This window comes from Megalops cyprinoides, chromosome 1, assembly GCF_013368585.1.
Source record: "Megalops cyprinoides isolate fMegCyp1 chromosome 1, fMegCyp1.pri, whole genome shotgun sequence".
NCBI lineage: Eukaryota > Metazoa > Chordata > Actinopteri > Elopiformes > Megalopidae > Megalops > Megalops cyprinoides.
Window position 1 is genome coordinate 4265045 of NC_050583.1, and position 25715 is coordinate 4290759.

At 41.4% G+C, this 25715-nt stretch overlaps 1 protein-coding gene across 1 annotated transcript in view; it reads left to right on the forward strand.

Moving 5' to 3' along the window:
• LOC118790422 (NACHT, LRR and PYD domains-containing protein 12-like) overlaps positions 1-25715 on the forward strand; it is a 104140-nt gene that overhangs the window by 45723 nt on the left and 32702 nt on the right. The window contains exons 10-12 of the mRNA XM_036547334.1: positions 10179-10352; positions 12047-12220; positions 18406-18579. Of these exons, the coding sequence (XP_036403227.1) occupies positions 10179-10352; positions 12047-12220; positions 18406-18579 (522 nt within the window). The remainder of the gene's footprint in view (positions 1-10178; positions 10353-12046; positions 12221-18405; positions 18580-25715) is intronic.

Below are 25715 nucleotides of genomic sequence, written 5' to 3' on the forward strand. Positions count from 1 at the left end.
TGAGCAACGTACCCACTCTGAGGTGAGAATTTACTCATTAATTATGTTTTTCATCCTGTCATTTTTATTTGGACAGGATTATTAGCAATGTCAACAGCGTACTGTATTTCTTCTTCACTGATGCACTCACTTATTTGACATTGGCATTCTCTCAGTCTGTTAGCTCTGTTATCAGCAGATTCATACAAACTGTCTATATAAACAAAAGGAATACCCATGGAATCCTGTGGAACAGCATATTAAAACGCACATTAAAATGTTAAAATGTATATTTCTGTTTAATGCACAACCATCATTGTAACCAACCATCCATTATGAACAGTAATGGCCCTCCACAGACTGAACAAGTTTTATATGGTCATGAGAGTTGAATTTGAAAGGGATAGTTTCCTGGCCTGGTAAAACATGTGGAGGACAGTGTAAAACACTCTTAACTGGAGTTTACTGTAATGTGTGAAAAAGTTAGAAGCATTGATGCAGGCTATCAGACACAAGTAATGGGACAAGCTGAAAAAGTATTCCCTCTGAAAGCTATGGTGATTATAATAACATTTCATTTTGTTAAAGAGATGCAGACATTCAGCTAAGAATTTTAAACAGTTATCATGGAGAATCTTGACTTTTCTGGTTACAGGAATAATGGCAACCATCTTTAGCTGCACTATACAAATCAAAATGGAATTGATTATACCTGTAAAGTCTTAGATGCAATCTGCCTTGGAATATTAAAAACTTGAGAATTCAATGTCTGTAAACTAATGTAGTCAGGTAATATACATAGGTCAGGGAGGAAACAGTTTTTATTGTTTTATTTTATACAGTTTTCTCTATAAAATGAGGACAACTGACTCCTCTCTGAGTACTTCCCAGAGTGTACTGTATAGGAAAATTGTGTGTTACAGCAGATAGAACAAAAAATTCTAATAATAAAATATATATATATATATATATATATATATATATATATATATGTATTGTGAAATGCATGGAAAATGGCATTCTATTAGTAACAGTGATGGTAACGTTATCATCATATTGTTTTTTTTTTTGGTGTAGGAGAAATTTCCTCTGGTGCAGTATGACACTGTCTGGGAAAATGAAGCTTTGTATTTAACTAGTATGTACTTAGTATGTAACTTTGTATGTAAACTGAAGGCTGTCTCAAGTCGTGGTTGGCTATTCCAGGTCTCTCTTTGCAGGAAGAGAAAAGGAGCAGGTATAAAACTCAGTGGTCTGAATTAGGCCCTTTGAGCTTTATTGTAAAGATTGTTTACTGGTCAGGCCAGTACTCTCACAGCGTGGTTTGATGACTATGAATATGCCCCTTTGTGCTGAATAACTTTAGAGTCTCAATGCAGGAAGTGTCAGGGCTCCGCCCCCTTAGCTGTGGTGTTTTGTTTTTCCCTGTCCATGAGCTTTTGTTTTCCTTGTGTTCTAGCCCCGCCCCGCCCCCCGCCTGGTCTCCGCCCGCCTGATTTCCCCATCACCTTCACCTGCCTGCCTGCCCACCTGCATCCCATCTCCTCGTCACCCCAGCCCTATATCTTCCCTGCGTGTCTCTGTCTTGTTGCTAGTTTGTTTCAGTGTTTCCGACCTGTTTTGTCCCTGCTGTAGTTTTATCTCTATGTTCTGCTGTTATCACTTTTCCTGCCTGCATCCTGACTACGATTCTGCCTGCCGCCTGGATTTGATTGCCTGATTTCCCGCCTGCCTGGTTCCCGACCCTGTCTGCCCCGATTCCCCGACTTTGGATTTGCCCCCGGACTGCTTCTCTGTGCTTTGAACCCTGCCTGTCTCTGACCGCTCTACTGCCTGCCGTTCAAATAAACGCCCTGAACCTGAGGATCGCGTGGTCTGAGTTTGTGTCTCGGTCACTCCCGTGACAGGAAGTGTGCATTTGATGTCTTTATTGGGGTCCATTTGTCATTCAGAGACCTCATCATGTTCTAAGAAGAGCCTCTTCTCCCTTTCTAGAATGGATCAGTGTCATTTCAATGACAAGTCCTGTGATCTCGTGGCCTCAGCCCTCAACCAGTCAGCAAACTCCCAGCTGAGAGAGCTGGACTTCAGCAGCAATAAGCTGGGAGAATCAGCAGTGAAGCTGCTCTGTGCTGGACTGACGAGTCCAGTGTGTGATATACAGGCTTTGAGGTAAGCAGTAATGGTTATGATCTTTATCAGTGTATCATTTTATGCATGAATAAAATAATTAATGAGAGGATATGCATTGTTTTGATTATTGTCGAAACTGTGTTATCATTGCTACTGTCAGCATTGTGGTGACAACATCAGCATCTACACTTTCATAAAGGAACATAAGTGTCTGCATTACCAAATCTCTAGCTGCCAGCAGTGGTACAGAGACACAGCTGGTTTTATAGTGGTGACCAAACTGGTCCATGTGAGGAAATCTCAGTTGTGGGTGAAAATAAAGGCAGTGGTGCAGTTGTGTTGCAGTCGTTTGGAATATCCTGTGCACATTGTGTAGCAGTGCTGATGACGGATTCACAGAAAGGGATCATTGTGTGCAGGGGTGCATTAAGCCTCACCAGGGCCCAGGGCTAACGCACCTCCTGGGGCCCCATGTCCACGATTTTCAAACGGAAAACTAAAACCCAAGTTGCCAAACACGTTATTTGAGCCAAAACCAACATTTGATTTTGGTTGTATTTTGGTGTTCAACAAAAGCAATGTGTAAACTGCATGTGTATACCACCAAATGTGTTTATTGACACCAATGGAAGGAACCCAATAAGAAACATTTCTTAACCCTCCTGTTATGTTTCGGGTCAATTTGACCCCATTCAATGTTTAACGTCTCTAAATAAATGCTCAACATTTTTTTTGCTTCATATTTAATGACTTTTCCTAATTTAATAGGGACAACTGGGTAAACACAAAATTAACATATGTTTTTAATGCCCTGTACTCATGTTGTACGCATTGGTGTTGTTTGGGGTCAATTTGACCCCAGGCTGTTTTAGCTGTATAAAACATAAGAAATATGAACATTTTACACACATTTGTTTTGGATGATATTGAGGACACTGCAAAATGCAATTTTATAATATAATTTTATAATATAAGATTTCCCTCTGTTTTAGGGCCATAACCTATCATAATGCCTGTAGTAGTGCGAGAACCACTGACAGTTCACATGACATGGGGGAGGGGAAAACATAATTTCCATGAGAACTTTGATATTTCCCGTGCTGTGGGGGAGGGGAACTATGGTTCCCACACCTGTGTCTGCGCATGACAGTAGAGGAGGAGCAAACATATAAAACCTTGCACAGCATCCTTCAAAACCATTCCTGTTGGTGCTCTATGTGCTCTCTCTTTATGCTCTCTCTCAATTGAAAATGAACTCTAAGAAAAAGTTTTCTGCCAATGAGGTTTTGTCACAGCTGTTTGCCAGTGAGAGTGACATAGAGGAGACTGTATATGAAACAGGATAACGTTGAGGAGGACCCTGATTATGAGGCATCCTCGTCTGATGAGAATGAGACTGTAAGTGTTGACCCTCCTGTTTCTCAACCACCAGAAGGCATGTTACCTTCAAAAAATGGAAAGTTATTATGGTCCCTCTCCCCACTTGAATGACAGGGTAGACTTAGTGCTGCTAATGTTATGAGGATGGTTTCAGGCCCCACCAGATATGCTGTCAGCCATGCCCAAGACATAAAATCAGCATTTGAGCTATACTTGAGATGATAAACTTGGAGGGGAGGTGTGTGTATGGGGGCAGTTGGAAAGACTTGGATATGACCCACTTGCAAGCCTATATTGGGTTGCTCATTTTGGCAGGAGTTTACAAGTCAAAAGGCGAAGCAACAGCAAGCCTTTGGAATGCTGACACTGGAAGGGCAATATCTCCAGCCACTATGTCTCTACAGAAATTTCATCTTTTCTCCCGTGTCATACGCTTTGATGACAGAGAAACAAGGCAGGGCCGACAAGAGCGTGACAAACTCGCAGCAATATGGGATGTATGGCACAAATGGGTTCAGCGATGACCTTTTCTTTACAATCCAGGCCTCCACATGACTGTAGATGAATATCTGAGTGCATTTCGTAATAACAAAAAATCTGTACTTATATAAAAGAAATAATATAAAGGCCTTAACATACCAAAAAGATCTTTCTCTTCGATTTTAGGTTAATCAGTGAGATTTTATGGTGATTTTCATGTTTTTCCATTGTCGCATAATAGGTATTCTACATGTATAGGGGTGGGGGGTTATTTAAAGCCTATTAACGTAGGCAACAAAGAAATATAAAGTACCTGACACATAAATCTGGGTAACAATTTTAATTTCCACCATTTTCTGGAGGTTTAAATTGCTGGGGTCAAATTGACCCCAAACATAACGGATGTTAGTAAATCTGAACATAACAGGAGGGTTAAACGTTCTAATCAGGTGTTAAAGATACAAACTCGAACTACGTAATTCGCCATTTTGAGATCAAAATAGTTCACCTGCGAGACTTGTGCAGATCTAAGGAGAAATTGTTTTTTTTTGGGGGGGGGGGGGTTGGCCGGGTGACCGACAACAGCAGAAGTTCAGAAACACTTGTTTACCCTCTCTGTGGATTGCATTTCTACCCACCCGCATTCTGCGAAGACCCGCCCCTACTCTGCCTCTGATTGGCTCTGACCCTGATATTCTTACCCTAACCATCTCACTCCTAACGAACGAAGGCAACGAGTACTAGCCAATCAGAGAAGGCAAAAAAAAAAAAAATAAAACCGCCTGTGCGTTCCATTCGGAAGGCAGGTGACAGGCAGTCATTCCCTTCATAGACGGCCTTCATAGACAGCAACAGAAATTGTGTTTGGAATGCCCTTTTGAAGTTTGAATGCGTCACACGAGACTTATGTTTACTCTCACATCACCGTCTTCATCAAACCTGCGCTGTACTGACATTACGTGTTCACACTAAGCTTCACAGGCACCAAACAAAATTACATTTTAAAATAATTGAAAGGATAAAACCATAAATGATAATATTGTCTAGTATAATATTAATATTTTATTTAATGGTGTATTCTCCCACTTATTTTTTTGAATCATTACTAGTAGGCTACATCATTAATGCTAGGTAGCCGCGGAAGAAAGCGCTAACCTTGATGACTGTGGAGTCTAGCTTGCCAAACTTTTCTACCTGAGACATCCAGCTAGAAGGAAACGTTTTTCCCTACAATGTTTAATAAAATTCGGCAGGATTACTACTTAGCTAGCTAGCTACGCAAGAAACAAATCAGACGTAGCCTACCACAGAACCACTGAGCATGTGAGCTAGCTTGCTATTTGCATCATCTAGTCATTATCAGATGATTTAAAGCCTGTTAATTTATATTACAGCTTAATTTACTATTTAAGATAAGATAATATAAGATAAAATAACATAAAACTTTATTCATCCCAAAGGAAATTACTGTGCCGGAAATTGCTCACTTAAAGAGTATGAATATCAAAAACAATGCAGCAATGAAGATACAAAATAAAATAAAAATAAAAATAGAATAGAATAAGACAGAGTAGGCAGCAACGCAATAAACAGAGGATAAGAAAAATATAAATAAGTAAGACACAGTGTAATGAATTGGCTCATATGCAGCAGTGTTCTTAGTCCAGTCAAGTTTGTTGTCGATGTGGACACCCAGGTATTTGTAATCGTCCACAATGTCCATCTCAGCACCATTGATGCTGACCGGGTTCGGAGGAGTCCTCTGCTTCCTGAAGTCCAACACCAGCTCTTAGCCTTCCTGATGTTGAGTTCCAGGTGATTCCGCTCACACCACCTCACGAAGCTGTCCACCACCCCTCTGTACTCGGCCTCCTGTTCCCCACTGATACAGCCCACAATGACAGAGTCGTCAGAGAACTTCTGCAGATAGCAGGACTGTGAGCTGTATCTATGTATCTATTGCTGAATGGAGACAGGACGGTCCCCTGTGGTGCCCGCGTGCTGCTCATGATTGTGTCAGACACGCATCCCTGCAGCCTCACATACTGTGGCCGACCCATGAGGTAGCTGGTAATCCAGGCCACTAGCTGGGCATCCACCTGCATGTTCGAGAGTTTATCTCTGAGCAGGGCAGGCCGTATGGTGTTAAAAGCACTGGCGAGGTCGAAAAACATGACCTTCACAGTGCTGCCTGCCTCATCCAGGTGGGTGTAGGCCCTGTGCAGCAGAAGATGGCATCATCCACACCCATGCGTGGCCCGTAGGCAAATTGCAGGGGGTCCAGCGATGGCTTGACTACGGAGCGAAGGTGCTTCAGGACCAGCCTCTCCATTGACTTTATTGTAGTCACCGGGGGTGTTGGGGTGGTTTTTCTTGGGAACAGGGACAACGCATGATGTTTTCCACTGGAGAGGTGCCATTCGCTGGTTCAGGCTCAGGTTAAAGATGTGCTGGAACACCCTGCACAGCTGAGTAGCACAACCCTTGAGCACTTTGGGACTGAGACCATCAGGACCTGCTGCCTTGCCCAGGCGTAGCCTGCTCAGCTCCCTTCTCACATCTCTGCAGAGAAGGTGATTGGCCCTGTGGAGTTATTAGAGAGCCCCGATGGAGGAGGGGAGGTGGGGGTGGATGGTCTGGATCACAGGGAGTCATTGAGAGGAGTTGGGGAGGGGGAGCAGATGAAGCAGGTTGAGGGGCGGAGTCCCAGGATAGGCCCGGGGGGCGGGAGGGGTGGGCAGAAGCCGCATCATCAAACCTGTTAAAAAACAGATTTAACTCATTGGCCTCATCCACACCACCTTCTATACCATAGCCAGTTACCTTTCCCTGGCCAGTGATGGCTTTCATGCTACTCCAAACCTCCCTGGCGTTCTTTTGTTGGAGTTTGCTCTCCAGCCTCCTTACAGGTCGTTAATTTCTATTATTTATTTAATTCTTTTTTTTTTCTATTTGGGGAAACCCCGTATTACACTACATTTCCCGTATCTCACAGTGCATATGTGCAAACCCGGTATTTTATACGAACAAATGGTATAGGTTGACACCTATGAGTTAGCTAGCCAGTTCACTTTTATGACTGGGTTGAAATTGACAACCTAGCTATGTTTATGGCTTATTTGAGGAAAAATATAGCTCAAGTCATAAAAATATTACCAATAAACAGGTGATTAAGACCTGTTTGAACACTTATAAACTAACGCCCCTGGCTCTCCACTTCAGCTATTGGGCCTATTATTTTTATTTATTTTATTTTTATTCTTTTTATGAATTTTACCAATTACATGCCTGTGGAAGAGTGAATAGAGTGAATAAAGAAGCTGATTTCCAACATATTTTTTTCTTGTTGTCTTCTTGTTTTTGTCTTGTTGATATGTTCAGCTCCCACATATATCGATTCCTTTTATATGTTTTATGTAGGGTTGTTTTACCCCATAATGGCTGTTAGAATTAGTTTTCAGGCAGCTGCAAATATACTTGTAATAACTAGAAATGAGGATGTAAATTTCAAAATGCTCTCATGTCATGTTTATAACATTTGTTGCTATAAGGAAGTGAAGGAGACAAGAGCACATGTGCACATGCATGAGTAGCATGATGGTCCATTTTAAACAGTAAAATATATAAAAATCATTTACCAAAAAAAAATTACTAGATAGCCCAAACTGTTTTCTAAAACTTTTAGTTATTTCATATGAAAATTTCTAAAAATTGGTGTTTAAAACCTTTAAAGGCTCTGTGTCATGTATAACTGAGAAAGTCCTATTAAGGGATACAAATTTCCATAATGACTCCATCTATTCTTCTATTGTTGTGATATAGAGGATCAGACAATTTACACATATATCTTTCTTAGGTTGATGTTTGTAAGTTTTATGGCGAAAGGCAAAGCTATGCTTATTCCTGAGGGCAGTGAGGACAGTGAGAGCAGCAGCGATGAGGACGAGGTAGTTGTTGACTCATAGTCACAACCGTTTCCCTGCAATCAGGGTGTCCTGTGACTTTTTCTGGGATAGTGTATAGATGCAGTAGCATAGTCACATAGACAGAGACTGACTCTCAATGATCATTAGTAGTCTGTAAAATTTGCATTCTTGGTGAGAAAAATTCAGACAGACATAACTCTGCCTATGGATGTGTCTTTTATATAGTGTGTATCTCTGTATAACTGTATTTCACAAGGAAGAAATTAGCCCCTGTTTCTCTTGGTATGTGTATTAACTTTAATGGTTGAATCTGCCCAACTATATGTGTGTATGGAAAATTCAATAAAAGTCAATATTACATGTCGTGATAACTTTCAGAAATAAATAGACTATAGAAACCAACCACACAAATAATATTCATAGTAATGACTGATGCAATTCAAATAACATATTAACAGGTTTTTGAATTGTTCCTCAACGAAAAGATTAAATGAGATACTATCATAATATAAATCAAGAATTTGGAAATTGAATGACAATGTGATTTCAATTGATGTGACAGCATTGCTACCATAACCAAATTATTTTTACTGGTGTGAGAGTTTAACAAAGACATGATATCCCCGTGTGTACTATCTGTACTGTAGATGTCTGTTGCTCCACTTAATGCACTAGCACTTTTGGAGGATATGGCTAATGCTACCTTATGCCATGAGTGTGCATTCAGAGATTAGGCAGACTTTATGGTGCATGAGTATGAATGGTACAGCACTGCTTCTTCCTATATATTTGCATGCTGTTGATCCCAGCACTGGAGAGCCCAACTAGATGCAATACTGCTGTACAAGTGCAGAGGCAAGTCCTCTCCACCTGTGGTTTTCTGGCCACAGGGAGCTTTCAGAGGGAGCCCAGTGACAGGTCTGCATGTCCCCATCACTAAGAGGCATTATGGCTGATGCACAGAGCGGCATCATTCACAACACAACACAATATACTCACTTCCTCTGCACTGCAGAAACACACATCACAATATACTCACTTCCTCTGCACTGCAGAAACACACATCACAATATACTCACTTCCTCTACACTGCAGAAACACACATCACAATATACTCACTTCCTCTGCACTGCAGAATCACACATCAGCAGACCATCAAAGGGAATTTACAGTCTGTATTTTTCATGAGTGCCTCTCTCACCGTGTAGCCATCTTCATCTCCTCAGCTGTTCCTTTTGTTAGAACAGCTTCATTTTAAGGAATTGGAATCTCTGTTCCTCAGTGATTAGAAAATAGTTTAAATGGCAGTTAGTCTGGAAAAATTAAACATACCAAATTGATGTGAAGCTTCACTCCATCTACAAGGAAAATAATGAAATATGACATCTTTCCCTTTATATGTGTGTGATTTTTTTGCACATCTGTTTCATAACTCTTTCTTAAGATTCTGACTCCCTCATTTTTGTATAAGTGGTGGCATGTATAATTCCTTTGGTCCCATTCTTACTCTTAGATCCAATTACATGTCAGTATCTTGAATGCTGGCACCTGGACACCTTGTACTTTTCATTTAATGTTAAAGTGAGTTTTTGCAGCAGGACTGATTTGCGATTGAGATCCTCAATAGGCATTCCTGCATTTTTCACATTCAAAATGAGCAGTAAAAACATGTCAGAAGATTGACAGCATTTTCCTCTTATTGTAAATACCATCATTCTCCTTGTTCATGCTGAAAGGTGATTGTCCAACCTTAGTCCCACAGAGAAACATCCTGCTATTTCCTTGGCAATGTTGCATCTGAGCTCTGGCCTAGGAGTCAGAACTGAGCAGGAGATTTGAGAGTCTCTCACCACACCAACAGGCCGAATTGTGCTTGTGAGAGTGTGGTGACGATCTCGCTGACGGGAACGCCGGGTTGTGGGGATGGAAGCAGCAGCAGGTGGCTGGGTTATCAGGAACCTCAGGAGTAGCAGAGTGTCTCACAGCAGCAGCACTGCAGGCAGATGCAGTAGCAGTGATGGAGGATTTAGTCCTGGGAGGAGGACCAACACTTCCAGAGACACGGCACCACAATCAGTGCTGGGATGGTCACTGCTGTAAAAGTCATTAAAATCAGTCAGATCATTCATTCAAAACAATTTAAAGCTTTTAAGGGTTTTTGATACAAAGAAAAAACAACAGGTGATAACTGTTCCCTCAGAGACATTTTGAAGTAGAAATGTTTTTCTTATAAAGAATGTTTCATTATAAGTGCTTTTTTCTGCCTTTCTATCTTTTCAGACTCAGTGGCTGTGACCTTACAGGCGAGTCCATTGAAATTGTGGCCTCAGCTCTCCAGTCAGCCACCTCACCCCTGAGAGAGCTGGACCTCAGCAAAAATAAGCTGGGAGAATCAGGAGTGAAGCTGCTGAGTGCTGCACTGATGAGTCCAAACTGTAAACTACAGACTCTGAGGTGAGTGATGCTGCTTGATATTCCTGATTCATCAGCATTTTGTTATTGAAGTCATTCAGTAAGTAATGCCTGAAAGATTCCATGAAAATAATAAATATGGATCCTTCTTAAACAGTTTTGACTTCAAGAATGAAAACGTCTGGTCATATTGAATAATAGAGAAGTAAATGTTTGTACACTGCAGCTGAGTAACCCCTGACTGGCCATCACTCACTCATGAGTGTGTTCAACTGACTGTCAGAAAAGATCCAGGGTGAAATTTACTAAAGGATTCTGTGTGCTTTATCGGCAGTAAAGACTGCAGAAACACACATGAGATTTACTAACCAGCCATAATGTATGAAATATACAATTAATAACTGTCACTGCCTTTGCTATTGATATATATGCAGTTCCTCATATGCACATTGGGAGGAAGGTAGAAAGGTGGAGGATTTAGAATGAAACACGTCTTTATTCTGTGGAAAGAATAGCATGTTGGCCTGCTTTTGGCCTTCATGGCTGCTTCAGTGGGAGACTGGCTACTGATTTCTGGTAGAAAGCTGGTGGCATTGTGCTCCACTCCTTTAAAGCATTAGTAAGCTCCACCACTGAAGATGGTTGTCTTTGCCTTGCCCTAATTCTGTGTTCCAGTTCATCTGAAAGATACTTTATTAGGTTGAGGTCAGTGCTCTGTGCTGGTTACTAAAATGTTCTCATGTTATTCTTTTCAAACCATGTATAGTCAGACTCATAAGCACATGTATTTTCCTGCAAATACATGGTGGGTCCTATGACTGTTGAGAGTGTATAGATAGAGCAATATACAAATAGACACAGACTGACTGTCAGTCATTAGTATCATTAGTAAACTATGAAATTTGCAATCATGGTGTGCAAATTGGAACAAACAAAATGCCCCTAAGCAGGAAAAGGTTTAAATGCTGCCTGGCGATGCATTTTTTTATGTAGTGTATATTTCCCTGAATAACTATATTTCGCATGCAAGAAATGAACCCCTGTGTCTCTTGGTATGTGTTTTGTTTTAGTGGTTCATTCTGGAGAGCTGCATTACTAAACAGTTTGTAAGATCTGATTCATAAAGGTAGATCATGACCACTTTATACATTACTCATTAGTAAGACTGTAGTCAGACTGCTACAATCTGCTATAAAGATACTGTAGAAAAGTGAAAAATGATTGGTACCTTTAATAAATAAATTCAGTAAGCTCTAATAAATTCATTTAGAGCTCAGTTTGAACAAAACCATTATAGATAAAGTAAGGGATGAGAAACACCTTCTACCAGCACAGAATCCCCATCACTGCACTGGGTGTTGGGTTTGTACCTGAATCAGATGGAAGACTGCCCCCTACTGGCCATCTAACACCACCTCCAGCAGAGGTCTTCTTTTCTGAGATCATTTCCCACACAGATACTAACCAGGCCTGGCTGCTTGTCAAGGGAGGGCTACAGGGTGCTATGGCTTCTGAAATGAAATCATCATATCACTGCCATGTGCACTGGGTGATTGGTATCCTCAATAACATGTTGCCTTTCATACATGATTCAGTTTCCAGATTAGGGTCAGTTCTCAAGTCATAAGCAACAGACTGTTACCTATTAATGTTCTGCTACGGCGTGAAGATTTTTCAAAAGACTTGGTCTAAAAGATATTTTCCATTGTAAGATGTTTATTTTATCCTCTCTACAGACTCAGTAGCTGTAACCTTAATGAGAAGTCCTGTAAAATAATGACCTCAGCTCTCCAGTCAGTCACATCCCCCCTGAGAGAGCTGGACCTCAGCTACAATAAGATGGGAGATTCAGGAGTGGAGCTGCTCTGTGCTTTACTGATGAATCCAAACTGTAAACTGCAGAAGTTGAGGTGAGTGGTGTTATTTAATAATCCTGACCTATTTCACATTTTATTGCTAGAAAGATATGATAATATTAAATCTATCTAAACTATCTTAATGAAATATTTTAACTTCAAGAATTAAAAAGAACTTTAGGTCATGTTTAGTGACAGAGAATGAAATATTTGTACATTGAAGCTGAGTAACCCCTGACTGCCAATCACTCTCTCATGAGTGTTCAGACAAACGTGAGAAAAGACCCAGGGCCAATTGACTAAAGGATTCTGTGTGCAGTGCTGGCAGTAAAGGCTACAGAAACACACATGAGATTTGCAATGGGTGAAATTCACAATTAATAAGCTGAGATAAGTAGCATCCTGTGCTTTTGCCCTTGATATGCAGTTCTTCATGTGATTCTTCATGAGTACATGTATAATTTTAGGAGGAAAGTGTGAAAACAGGCAGGAGATTCAGCAAAGGAATGAATCTGCTCACTGAATCTTCAAATAAATTTGCACAGAATATCTTCCATTTCGTTCAACTTTACACAATAGTCCATAAACTGTAAATGATTTCAAGTTATAAAGTAGATCAGATAAACGGCCACACAGACACTGCAATATTCCTGTCACACGGGCACAGATGACACTTGATCATCATGAACGAAATTTGCAAAATGTGACAAACGAAATGTCCCCAAGTAGCAAAACTTTAAAACTCTTGGTGATGCGTTGTCTGTCTCTGTATAACTGTATTTCACATAGAAGAAATGAACCCCTGTGCTGCTTGTAAGATCTGATTCATAAAGGCAGATCATGACCAGTTTGTACGTTAACTCATTGACATTAAATACTGCACTTGCATGTGCAGTACTGATAGCTTCTATAAACTTAACCTGAAAAACCTAAAGACCATGCAGTGCTTCAGAAGTAACAATGGCATGAAATACTGTGTGAAACTGTTTACCTTCAGCTACTCTGTCAGATATGTGGGTGTGATTTCCTCAGCTAAACTACAATTTTTACCTGCACCTCATGTACAGCTGAGGCCACATGTGTTTGCATAGCGTCTCTCACCTCAGTAAATCCCTGCTCTGAACTACACTCTGTACTGCTGTAGTTTGCACACATTCAGGCAGCCCATCATTTAATCAGTACTATAAATCTGATCAATGAATCATTTAATCAGTAATTAAAACTAAATTTTGTTTTGCAGCCCTCACAATGGGATTCTCAAAGAGAGTGCTGTGGAATGTACAGTCTAAAGTTATTTTGTCACGTTTATACATTTAGTGTAAGCAGAAATATGTCTTCAATCAAGATATTTAAAAATGTCTAGTCAGGAAACCTGCACTACCTTTTCTGTACAAAGAGAATGAGTAGAACAATTTCTAACATTGTTTATCTAACAAATTGTAGCCTTCCTGTAATGTATAGTCAATATCTGGCTTCCAGCTTCCCTGTAGCAGGTGTATAATTTACTGTGACATTTATTATATGTCTGTTTGGTAACCCTGCATCTTTAGTTTATTCAAGTGCTGACTGTAGGTTATTCAAACCCCTCAAAGACTGAGAAGGCCTTTCAGGATTTGCATTTAATAAAATCAGCTTTTTCAACTGAAACTGGTTCTAAATCCAAAGAAACCTCTTTTTGTGTTTTTTCTACTTTTACTGCAGACAAATGGATGTGTTTAAAGATTTTAACTTTTCACAGCCAGCAGATCAAAAACATATTGGCCTGCAAGTAAATAGGCATTAGCTTAGATGGAAAGCTGAGTTTTTAACAACATATGGATAAATTGTCTAAAAAGCACAAGTTACTTTTGTATCTATACTAGATTATAGGAATGTTATTCATGTGCAAGTGGCACCCAGTACACTGAAGATTCTGGACACAAAAGTAGTGTAGTGTAGAAGTAGTGTAGTGCGCATTCCTGCTGACTTTCTTGCCAGGTCTCTCTCTAAAAAGACGTTTCTATCTTCCAGGAAAAATAAAGGATAATAATAATAATAATGGGCACACTTTACCTGGATGTTGAGCTACATTAGGCTTATGGCTGCTTGTTGCTCTCCCTCCCAGTCTGGTTACTACAGTGAAAAGTTCAAAAGCTGGATCACATGTTATGTCAACAAAGGATGTGAGCTATAGACAGAAACACAGTTTACTGCCCCTTTTCAGGGATCCAGTGTGCACCACGTTTTCTGCATTCTCCTGCTCTGTCTCTCTCTCTCTGTCTCTCCTTCTCTCTCTCTCCCTCTCTGTCTCTCTCTCTCTCTCTCTCTCTCTGTCTCTCTCTCTCTCTCTCTCTCTCCCTCTCTCTCTCTGTCTTTCTCTCTCTCTCCTCTCTCTCCCTCTCCCTCCCCTCTGTCTCTCTCTCTCTCTCTGTCTCTCTCTCTCTGTCTCTCCTTCTCTCTCTCTCCCTCTCTGTCTCTCTCTCTCTCTCTGTCTCTCTCTCTCCCTCTCTCTCTCTCTCTCCTCTCTCTCTCTCTCTCTCTCTCTCACTCCACTCCCTCTCTCTCTCTCCCTCTCTCTCTCTCTCTCTCCCTCTCTCTCTCTCTCTCTGTCTCTCTCTGTCTCCCTCTCTCTCTCTCTCTCTCTCTCTCTGTCTCTCTCTGTCTCTCTCTCTCTCTCTCTCCTTCTCTTCCTCTCTCTCTCTCTCCCTCTCTCTCTGTCTCTCTCCTCTCTCTCTCTCTCTCTGTCTCTCTCTCTCTCTCTCTCTCTCTCTCTCGCCTTCTCTCTCTCTCCCTCTCTGTCTCTCTCTCAAATTCAAATTCAAATTCAAATGAGCTTTATTGGCATGACAAAAACTCCATTTGTATTGCCAAAGCATTTATACATACATTAAAACAAACAAACAACAAATACAGAAGTGTGTGAGTGTGTGTGAGTGTGTGTGTGTCTGGTGTGTGTGTGTGTGGTGTGTGAATGCGTGTGTTTGTGTGTGTGGTGTGAGTGTGTGTGTTTGTGTGTGTGTGTTTGTGTGTGTGTGTGTGTGTGTGTGTGTATGTGTGTATGTGAAGTGTTTTACCGATGGAGTGACTCTCTTTCTCTGTGGCAGGCATCCACATACCTAGCTGCGACTCTGGCACTATCTTGTTCCTCGCCTAGTAAAATTCTTAGAATCTTACTGTCCTCAAACTTTTCAAAGTCTGGGTAGATGGTTTTGAATTCGGGAAAGAATTTCTTCCGGATAGCTTTGAATTTGCAGCATTCACTCAAGAAGTGGAGCTCTGTTTCTATCATGCCCTGGCTGCAATGGGTACATAGTCTCTCTTCTGTGGGCAGCCAGGTCTGCCTGTGTCTGCCTCTTTCAATAGCCAGGTTATGGTTGCTTAGTCTGTACCTGGTCAAGGTTTTCCTTTGTTTTGTATTAGACACTGTGGACAGGTAGTCTGCTACAGTGTATTCTCTGTTTAGGGCCAAATAGCATTGAAGTTTACTTTGATTTTTTGTTGTTTCAATCCAATATGTCAGATAGTTTTCTTTTTGTGTTTTTATAATTTGGTTAGGCCGAATTGTTTGTGCGAGGGTGGCATAGTCCTGAGGCTGATTGTGAGTTGTATTAGTCTGGTTATTCTTGTTTGTCATATTAGTTTGTGTGAGCCTCAAGACTAGCTGGCAGAGGGGACTTATTTTTGTGCTCATCTCTTGGCTTTTCAGGGCTTTAAAACAATAAGCGTTGGGGTCACTTGATTTGAGATGTTTCCAGAATTTTATGGCTCGTTTCTCAATTTTAATTGATAGGGGATAGTGGCCTAATTCAGCCCTGCATGCATTGTTAGGTGTGCTCCTCTGTACTTTGAGGATACACTTACAGAACTCTGCATGCAGGGTTTCAACTGGGTGTTTGTCCCATTTTTCAAACCCATTGTACATGAGTGGATCCCACACTTCACTGCCGTATAATGCAATTGGTTCTATGACTGATTGGAAAATTTTGAGCCAGATTCTAATTGGTATGTCAAATTGGATAGATTTTTAATGGCATAGAAAGCCCTTCTTGCTTTCTCTTTCAAGTCATTCACGGCCAGGTTAAAGTTACCGGTTGTAGTAATCTTCAGCCCAAGGTATGTGTAATTTTTTGCATGTTCGATTGTATTTGAACCGAGGGTGAATTTTTTTCCCTGACATCTGGATTTTTTCTGAAATGTTAGAATTTTTGTTTTTTGGGGGTTAATAGTCAGGGCCCAGGTCTGACAGAATTTGTGCAAGAGATTTAGGTTCTGCTGTAGACCCTCTTCTGTTGGAGACAGCAGGACCAAGTCGTCTGCAAAAAGAAGGAATTTAATTTCAGAGTCATTTAATGAGAGACCAGGTACTGCTGACTGCTCGAGTCTTTTTGCCAATTCATTAATATAAATATTGAAGAGGGTCGGTGATAGTGGGCAGCCCTGTCTCACACCCCGTTCTTGAGTGAAGAATTCTGTTTGTTTGTTTCCAATTTTAATTGCACATTTGTTTTTTGAGTACATTGATTTTATTATGTTATATATTTTTCCCCCTACACCAGTTTCAATAAGTTTAAAGAATAATCCATCATGCCAAATTGAATCAAAGGCCTTTTGAAAATCTACAAAGCAGGCGAATATTTTGCCTTTATTTTGGTTTACATATTTGTTGATTAGGGTGTGTAGGATGAAAATGTGATCTGATGTTCTGCATTTAGGTAAAAAACCAATTTGACTTCTACTCAAAGCATTGTGTTCGATAAGGAATTTTATAATTCTGTTGTTCAAAATGCTACAAAACAACTTCCCCAGGTTACTGCTCACACAGATGCCTCGGTAGTTGTTGGGGTCGAATCTGTCTCCGCTTTTGAAAAAGTTTTCAAAGTGGCCTTTCCATATTTCTCCATTTTGTATGGCGAGTTCCTCATGTTGCTTTTTATTCAGTGTATTCCAATTATTCCAGAAGTTGTTTGAGTTTATAGATTCTTCAATTGTTTTTAATTGATTTTGAGTGAACTGTTCTCTCTTCCTTCTGAGTGTGCTTTTATATTTTTTAAGCTCATTGTAATAAGTAAGGCGTAAATCAGGGTCGTTGGGTTGTCTGTGCTTTTGGTTTGATAGTAGCCTAAGGTTATTTCTCATAATTTTGCAATCCCTATCAAACCATTTTTCCTTTTCTTGGCTATTCTTATGAGTTCTTTTTGTTATTTTAAGATTAGAAATTGATGCTAAGTAATGGAAAATGTTACTTAGGTTTTTGACAGCATGATTTACACCTTCTTTACTATGGGGGTAAGTATTAATTAAAGAGTTTTCTATCAGTGAACTGACTTGGGGTTGGCAGATTGCTCTCAGGTAGTTTTCTTTGCTGTTTTCGGCCCATCTGTATTTTTCTCTGATGTTATAGAGCTTGCTGGGCCTTGTGAGTGTGTTAGTATTTTTTGTTATTTTAAAATAAACAGTAATTTGACTATGGTCTGATAGAGGTGTTTGTGGTTTGACCGTGAATGCTTTGAAAGTGAATGGGTCCAGATCTGTAATCATATAATCAACTGTTGAGCAGCCAAGTGATGAGCTGTAGGTATATCTCCCAAAGGAGTCCCCTCGCACCCTGCCATTGAGTAGGTACAGACCGAGGCTTTTGCAGAGCTCAATGAGTGATTTGCTGCTTTTGTTTATAAACTCTCTCTCTCTCTCTCTCTGTCTCTCTCTCTCTCTCCCTCTCTCTCTCTTTCTCTCTCTCTCTCTCTCTCTGTCTCCTTCTCTCTCTCTCCCTCTCTGTCTCTCTCTCTCTCTCTCCTTCTCTCTCTCTCTCTCTCTCACTCCACTCCCTCTCTCTCTCTCTCTCCCTCTCTCTCTCTCTCCTTCTTTCTCTCTCCCTCTCTCTCCCTCTCTCTCTCACTCCACTCTCTCTCTCTCTCTCTCCCTCTCTCTCTCTCACTCCACTCCCTGTGGACACAGACTCACTTTTACAGAGCCAATCACCTTCAGCTTGCCCTTTTGCACTAGCTCCTTTTGCTACAAACAGGGCGGGGTCGACTTCTCCCCCCAAGGCAGACACATTACAGACAGATATACAGAAGATATATATATGTTAAAATACTCCATTTCATTATAAACAGAAGATGACAACTGGAAAGAGAAAAACAATAGATAACAAGAGTGTCTGTGTGATTTTGTGCATCTATGCATTATTAAATCCCCCCATGTGGGGATAATAAGGTTTGCTAAATAACCAACTAACAGATCTTGTCTCCTCGCCACAGACTGGGTTGCTGTAATCTCACAGAGAGCTGCTGTGATGATCTGGCCTCAGTGCTGCGCTCACACCACTCAGAGCTGAGAGAGCTGGAGCTGAGAGACAATGACCTGCAGGATTCAGGAGTGAGAGCGCTCTCTGCTGGACTGGAGGATCCACACTGTAAACTACAGAGACTGGGGTGAGGAGAATAATAATGTACAGTGTCTCATGATTACAGACTTGAAATTGTTATGCCGGCCTTACACCAAACGACTTTCAAGCGATTTCATTACATTACATTATTGGCATTTAGCAGACGCTCTTATCCAGAGCAACTTACATTGGTTACACTTTTTTAATTTTTTTATTTTTACAATGTTATCCATATTTTGGATATTTACTGAGGCAACTATGGGTTAAGTGAAAATGCATTTAACTGAAATGCATGTAGCAAGATAGAAAATGCAAGCTAAGACAAGTAAATGCTAACTAATGTCTCCATGTATTGTTACTGCCATGCAGCTAGATGAATAGCTTTCATGATTGGGTCATTTGGTTGTATTATTTAGATATAGTTTACTTTACATATAACAGATAATGTTAATGTAATTTGTGACCCTTCTATTTAATATTGTTTGGGTTTGAATTTCTGGTGAGAGTTAGAGTGACCCCTAACCCCATCCCTTCCATCTACATGTGAAAAAGGTGAAAAAATGCCCTCTTATGGAGTTTCAATATATACTGCACATTGTTATGACTCACCAGGGGCCATATGTATCAATCTTTGTGTACAACTTGCTGCAGGAACATGCGTAGGCACAGTCTCACAATTTGTGTACAGAGGTTTTTCGTCAGAGTTATCACACACCACGTACGCCTAATTGTCTTCATAAATTTGAGTGTTATTCAAATCAGCGTGAGATTATGTGCACATGAACGCGCTTAACATCCACTCCCACAATTGTTCTTATATGTAGCAAGACACACCCTTAAATTGTCGAATTAGCATATAAAGGTCCCAGGTAAATCTGAGTGAAATGCAGAGATTGATGTTGGAGAACAATGGCAGGACACATAAAAAGAAACTATTTGGACACGGAGATTGAGGTCATGGTTGGTGAGGTGGTGAGGAGAAAAAATATCCTTTTTGGAGGCCGGACTAGCGGCATTTCAAATCAACGGAAAAATACGGAGTGGCTCAAAGTGGTGATTGCTATGAATGCAGTTTTACCAGAGGTGCGTACGGTGGAGGAGGTGAAGAAGAAGTGGTCGGATTCCAAAAGAGAGGGCAAAAAATGAATAAGCGCACACAGGACCAGTGTGTCCGCACCGGGCGCCACGAGGGGGCTTTGCCCCTCAGTTGTATTTTCTGCCCCCACAGTTTAAGTTTTATGTACCCCATAGAAAAATAGCAAAAACAACTAAAATATTGGAAATGATGGAATACCTGTTGGAAACGACACAGGGAAGTGAAGTTTCGGTCAACGAGAGAGAGAGAGAGCGATTGTCGCCAATCTGCAAATTACAAATTTTATGCGTATGCCACCTCGAGACCATGAGTAGAGGTACACATATTTTCCTGGGAAGTATCTTTTCATACATACCGTTTTATGTATAGAAAAGTTGATACATGTGGCCCCAGGTGTTGTAAAAACATGCATATGAATGTATATGAATAACAAAATAATCTGCAAAATGGCCAGTGGCACAAGGATGTTACACTCCGTTTTGAATAAACCCCACCCCATGTGTGTATCTCTGAAATGGGGGATACCCACCACAAATCAGAATGCACATATCCATCAGGAAAATGCCTTTCATTCTATACAGACTCAACGCACTGCTTTGTGTGTCTAACCCAAGTCAGAGTAGAGCCCATAATGAAATTAAAAGCAATAAAATGTGTTTATTTTGCTGCAAAACAACAAAAGATATTTTACTTTCAACAGTATGAAATCTTGGGCACTCTGCTGTTAGAGGCTGGAACATGCACTTTACAGTCCATCTAAAGCTGTAGAAATCTTACCCTTTAATGAGTTCAGTTCCATTTTATTCAGCTAAAAGGATATCTGGGTAATTTCTCCCACTTTGGCTCCCAGTCTGTGAACATAAAGACCTCTTGTCTCATTCTCTCTGCAGTCTATCACTGTGTCGAGTATCACAGAGAGGCTGTGCTTCTCTGGCTTCAGCTCTGTGTTCAAACCCCTCACACCTGAGAGAGCTGGATCTGAGCTACAACCACCCAGGAGACTCAGGAGTGAGAGCGCTCTCTGCTAGAGTGGAGGACCCCAGCTTTAAACTGGAGACACTGCTGTAAGCAGAGTTCTGCTCCTTTGTGTGTATAGATGTCTGGTGTGTTAATGGAAAATCTAGTGAGATGTGTAAGATGGTGCCCAGTGTTCTCATCTGATCAGTAGAGTCCTGGCAGTGTGTGGAGCTCTCCCATTGTTACAGAGCTCTGAGTTTCACACTGCACTTCATAGACAGAAAGTCTGTGTCTCTCAGTCTCTGTTCTTCTGTTCCTACAGTGTGGACCATGGAGGAGAGATTAGGCTCAAAGCAGGACTGAGGAAATGTAAGATACACACACACACACACACACACACACATAAACACACACACACACACAAACAGCAACACGCATGCACACATACATACATACATGCATGCACACACATGCACATGAACCCACACACACACACACATGCATGAACATACACACACATGCGCACACACACACAAACACACACACCCAAGCACTCATGCGCACACACGCACACAAACACATACACCCACACACACACACGCACACACAAACAAATACACCCACACACGAACAGACACACACACACACCCGCACTCAAACAAAAACACACGCACACACATGAAGAAACACACACACACACACACACACACACACACGCACATACATGCACGCGCACACATAAACAGACACAAACACACACACCCACAGACATGAAAAGACATATACACACAGACGCGCACACACAGACACACACACACACACACACACAAATCCACATGAACAGACACATACACACACACATAAGAACATAAGAACCTATTATGATGAGAACAGGCCATTCGACCCAACTAAGCTCTCAGTGACAATTAAACAGAATCCAAAACTGCATCAAGTCTAACACAGTAAGGGTCTTTGCCTCAACTACATGACCTGGCAACCTATTCCATGTATTGATAACATTTTGTGTAAAATAATACTTCCTCATATCAGTGTGGAACTTACTCTTAACTAGTTTCCATTTACGTCCCCTTGTTCTACAGACTGATCTCACCCTAAAAATGTATTATAGTTAACCTTATTGAGTCATTTTATGAATTTAAAATGCCTAGATCCTGTTAAGCTTGGGTCAACTATTACTCCCAAGTCTTTTTCGAATTGAGCACATTCTAGTTTTTTTCCCCCCATGAAGTAGTCTTGTCTAAGGTTCTTATTTCCCACATGCAAGACTTTACATTTAGCTAAATTGAATGTCATCTGCCAGGTATCTGCCCACTTTTGGATGCTGTTTAGGTCTTCCTGTATTATTTGGATGCTGTTTAGGTCTTCCTGTATTAATACACGCATACATACATGCACGCGTACACACACACAAACTCACACGCAAACACATGAACAGACACATACACACGAACATAGGCACACACACACAGCCACAAAAAGACAAACACAGACACACACATACACACACACAAACACTTGAACAGACATATGCACACAAACACACACACATACACAAACACCGACACACACATACAAACAGACTCACACACACACGCACACGCACACACACACACCCCAACACACATGCAGAGACACACACATAGACACAAAAAGATACACACACACACACACACACAAACACAAACACATAAACAGACCCACACACAGGAACAGACACACACACAGATACACACACACACAGGAACAGACACTCAAACACACATCCACACACACACATACAGATACACACACACACGCGCGCACGTGTGCATGCGCACACACACTCACACACACATGTGAACACACACACACATACACATACACACACACACACACGGGTGTGTGTGTTTGTGCGGGTATGGGTTTGTGTGTGAGTGTGTGTGTGTGTATCTGTATGTGTGTGTGTGTGTGTGTGTGTGTGTATCTGTATGTGTGTGTGTGTGTGTGTGATGCTGTTCTCCTGGTTCTGATGCAGTAGATTGTGTTGGAGATGTTGCCTCTTCTAACCTTCTTCCTGTCTGCAGATGCCTGCCAGCTCACACTGGACCCCAACACAGCACACAGAGAGCTGTCCCTATCAGAGGGGGACAGGAAGGTGACACTCACACCAGGGAGAGAGCAGCCATATTCTGATCACCCAGAGAGATTTAACTCCGTGCGGCAGGTGCTGTGCAGAGAGGGTCTGTCTGGGACTCGCTGTTACTGGGAGGCTGAGTGCGGTGGGTGGGTTGAGTTTGCAGTGGCGTATAAAGGAATCAGCAGGAAAGGAGGGGGTTCTGACAGTGGGTTTGGATGCAATGATCAGTCCTGGAGTCTGAGCTGCAGAGGTGACGGGTTCTCTACTCTGCACAATAATAACAGCACTTTCATACCCGCCCCCCCCTCCTCCCCCTCCTCCCCCTCCTGCAGAGTAGGAGTGTATCTGGACTGGCCGGCCGGCACTCTGTCCTTCTACAGCGTCTCCTCTGACACTCTGACCCACCTGCACACTTTCCACACCACATTCACTCAACCCCTCTATCCTGGGTTTTACGTTTCTCATGGCACAGTGTCCCTGTGCATGCTGGGATAGATGTCTTTTTCTTGGAGGGCGCACTCATTCACTTCATACTGAATAGGTTTAAGTTACTATGATTAATTCCAGTATTGTAAACAAGTGATTTATTTTAATATTTTTAATAACATGTTTTATAAAACACTTGATCATGTTACTTTCATTCCAGTTTGAGATTAATCTGTGTTTTACATAATATTAAACCAACATGTAAATACAAGGAAAATAATACCTGACTTAAAATTTTAAAATTTAAACTTCAGTCCTAACTTTTTGTAATATTAGTATTAATGGCTGTGGCTGCAGAGTGAGTGTAGCTGCTCCCTCAGGTCCTGCACTGTCCTCTCTCTGTCCTGCAGTTCTCCCGTCAGCACGGCTAACTCCCTCTGGTGTGTCTCCCTGTCCTGCTGTAGCTGTCTCACCTCCTCTGTTAGTGCAGCCAAGCAGTAGGTTCATCTGTATGAAAAATGAGGTTGCTGATATACCCATGGTGGTACCTCTTAGCAATGACAGTCTCTGGTCTGTCCCTCATAAATTCCTGCTTGTATTGTTTCCTGGCAGTGTCACTCTTGAGTTCTGGTCTTTGTTGCCAACTACTTTCAAAGGAAAGTAGCTAAAGCCTGCTCGAAAAGTCGCTGAATGTCGCTAGATGACGTCATGCTCTAATTAACATATTTGTGACGTCATTGCATCGTATTTGCATTCTGCCTAGTGTCATGTGGTGTCAGCTCTTTACATCTGGTTGCTTCTCTCCTACTCTCTGTGCTCACATATACCGTATTTTAATACAGCCGAATTCCCAACACAGCTGCTCTCATTTACATATTTTTCTGTTTCTGTTGTCAGACAACGGGAGGAGTATGAAATAGTGACTGAAACGCAGCCCATTAAGACTACATGTTAACCAGCAGTCAGTTCCAAGCCATTTCCAAGCTGCTGCTCTGCACTGCTAAAATTCTGATTTTATAACTGCGATGTTGTCTGACAAAATCACCATACACGTAATTTAAAGACAATGGCTGTGCTGTGATTTCGGCTATATTGCCATGTAAAATGATCACTCAGAGAGAAAGTTAGAAGCGACGGAATATCTTAATAGCACGACCTCCGTGTGATAGTTAGTGATAAGACAGTGATAACGGTCAAAACGATCAAATTAAATTGCTCCTCCTTTGTTTTAATTTAAACAAACAGATTAGTGATTGGTCCTTGGCAACACTGTGTGCACGTGCGCAGCTTGTTCGCGTCTATGTCAGCTGCCGTGTGGATGTGCTGCTCCGCCTCTCTGCCACTCACTGACCAGGGTAGAAGCAGTGAGAGGTGTGCCTCTCGCTCGCGGGGCAGTACTGGCGACTCTCTTCTATGGAAAGTAGCTAAGGTCTGTCCAAAAAGCCGCTACATTTGTTGCTAGGTGCTTATTTGAAAAAAAAGTCGCTAAAGGGGTCTGAAAAGTCACTAAATCTAGTGACAAAGTCGCTAAGTTGGCAACAGTGGCTCTGGTGGTAATGCAGCTCAGTGCAGAGGGGGAGGGGCTGCTGCTTCACTCACCAATGTATCCATTTCAAATGGCTACTTTTAAACTGTCACTTTCCCCTCACACTAACTGCCACTTTTACAACACTGCTTTTACAGCACAAAGCTTGGCTAACTTGGCTAATTAGGTAACTTTAGTGAAGTATTTTTAACAGTAGTGTGCCGTCAGGGCAAGCAAGACAAGCACTTAACGTTTTCTTTCCTACGCGAAAATAAATGTCAAAAGGTATCTCTCTTAAGAGTGATAATTTTCTAGATAATATATGTACAATACACAATCTACTATTGTCTTTTTTAATTCATTTCTCCCACCGCCCACTCACTGCCCTCTTGTGGCGTTTTTGCCGTCTTTCGCTGTGCTTTTCTGCAGAGAATAAGCTGTGCTTGCCTACAGCTCACTAAACTCAACGGCCGGTCTGTTCAGCTGATGTCATGTGTCCCGTTGAAAAAAGTAGGTGAAGGCAAACAGTTTTAAAATCGCTTGCCCTGTCCTGAGATCAGTTTTTGCATTAAAGACGGACTGAGCCAGTGAAGAAAAAGTACTACTTTCAACCACAATGGCTAACACAGTACCCGTGGTTGCGGTATGAGGGAAACTTAATGTTCAGAATAAAATATTTTGCAAATATCAAGTCTCGAGTCACTGTCAATCCTTAAATAAATGCAAAACTAGGGTATGCACATTAAGACAACTATTCATCAACATGCAAGGTCATTGATTAATACCATGCTTTACCAAAAAAAGGGTGCAACCAAATAATGTGCTGGTGCGACCAACTGAGAAAGTTGGTAGCACCAGTGCTACCAGTGGAAAAGTTAGTCTGGGGCCCTGATGTTTTAATGCAGACATATGTTGCAGGGACTACTAGAATCATCATACTGGTGTGAGTGTATGCATCAAAGGGTTAAATCGAGCATTTATGAAGTGCTTTAGAGGAGATTTCAAAATATCGAGATACATATTGTGTATCACGATATAGCC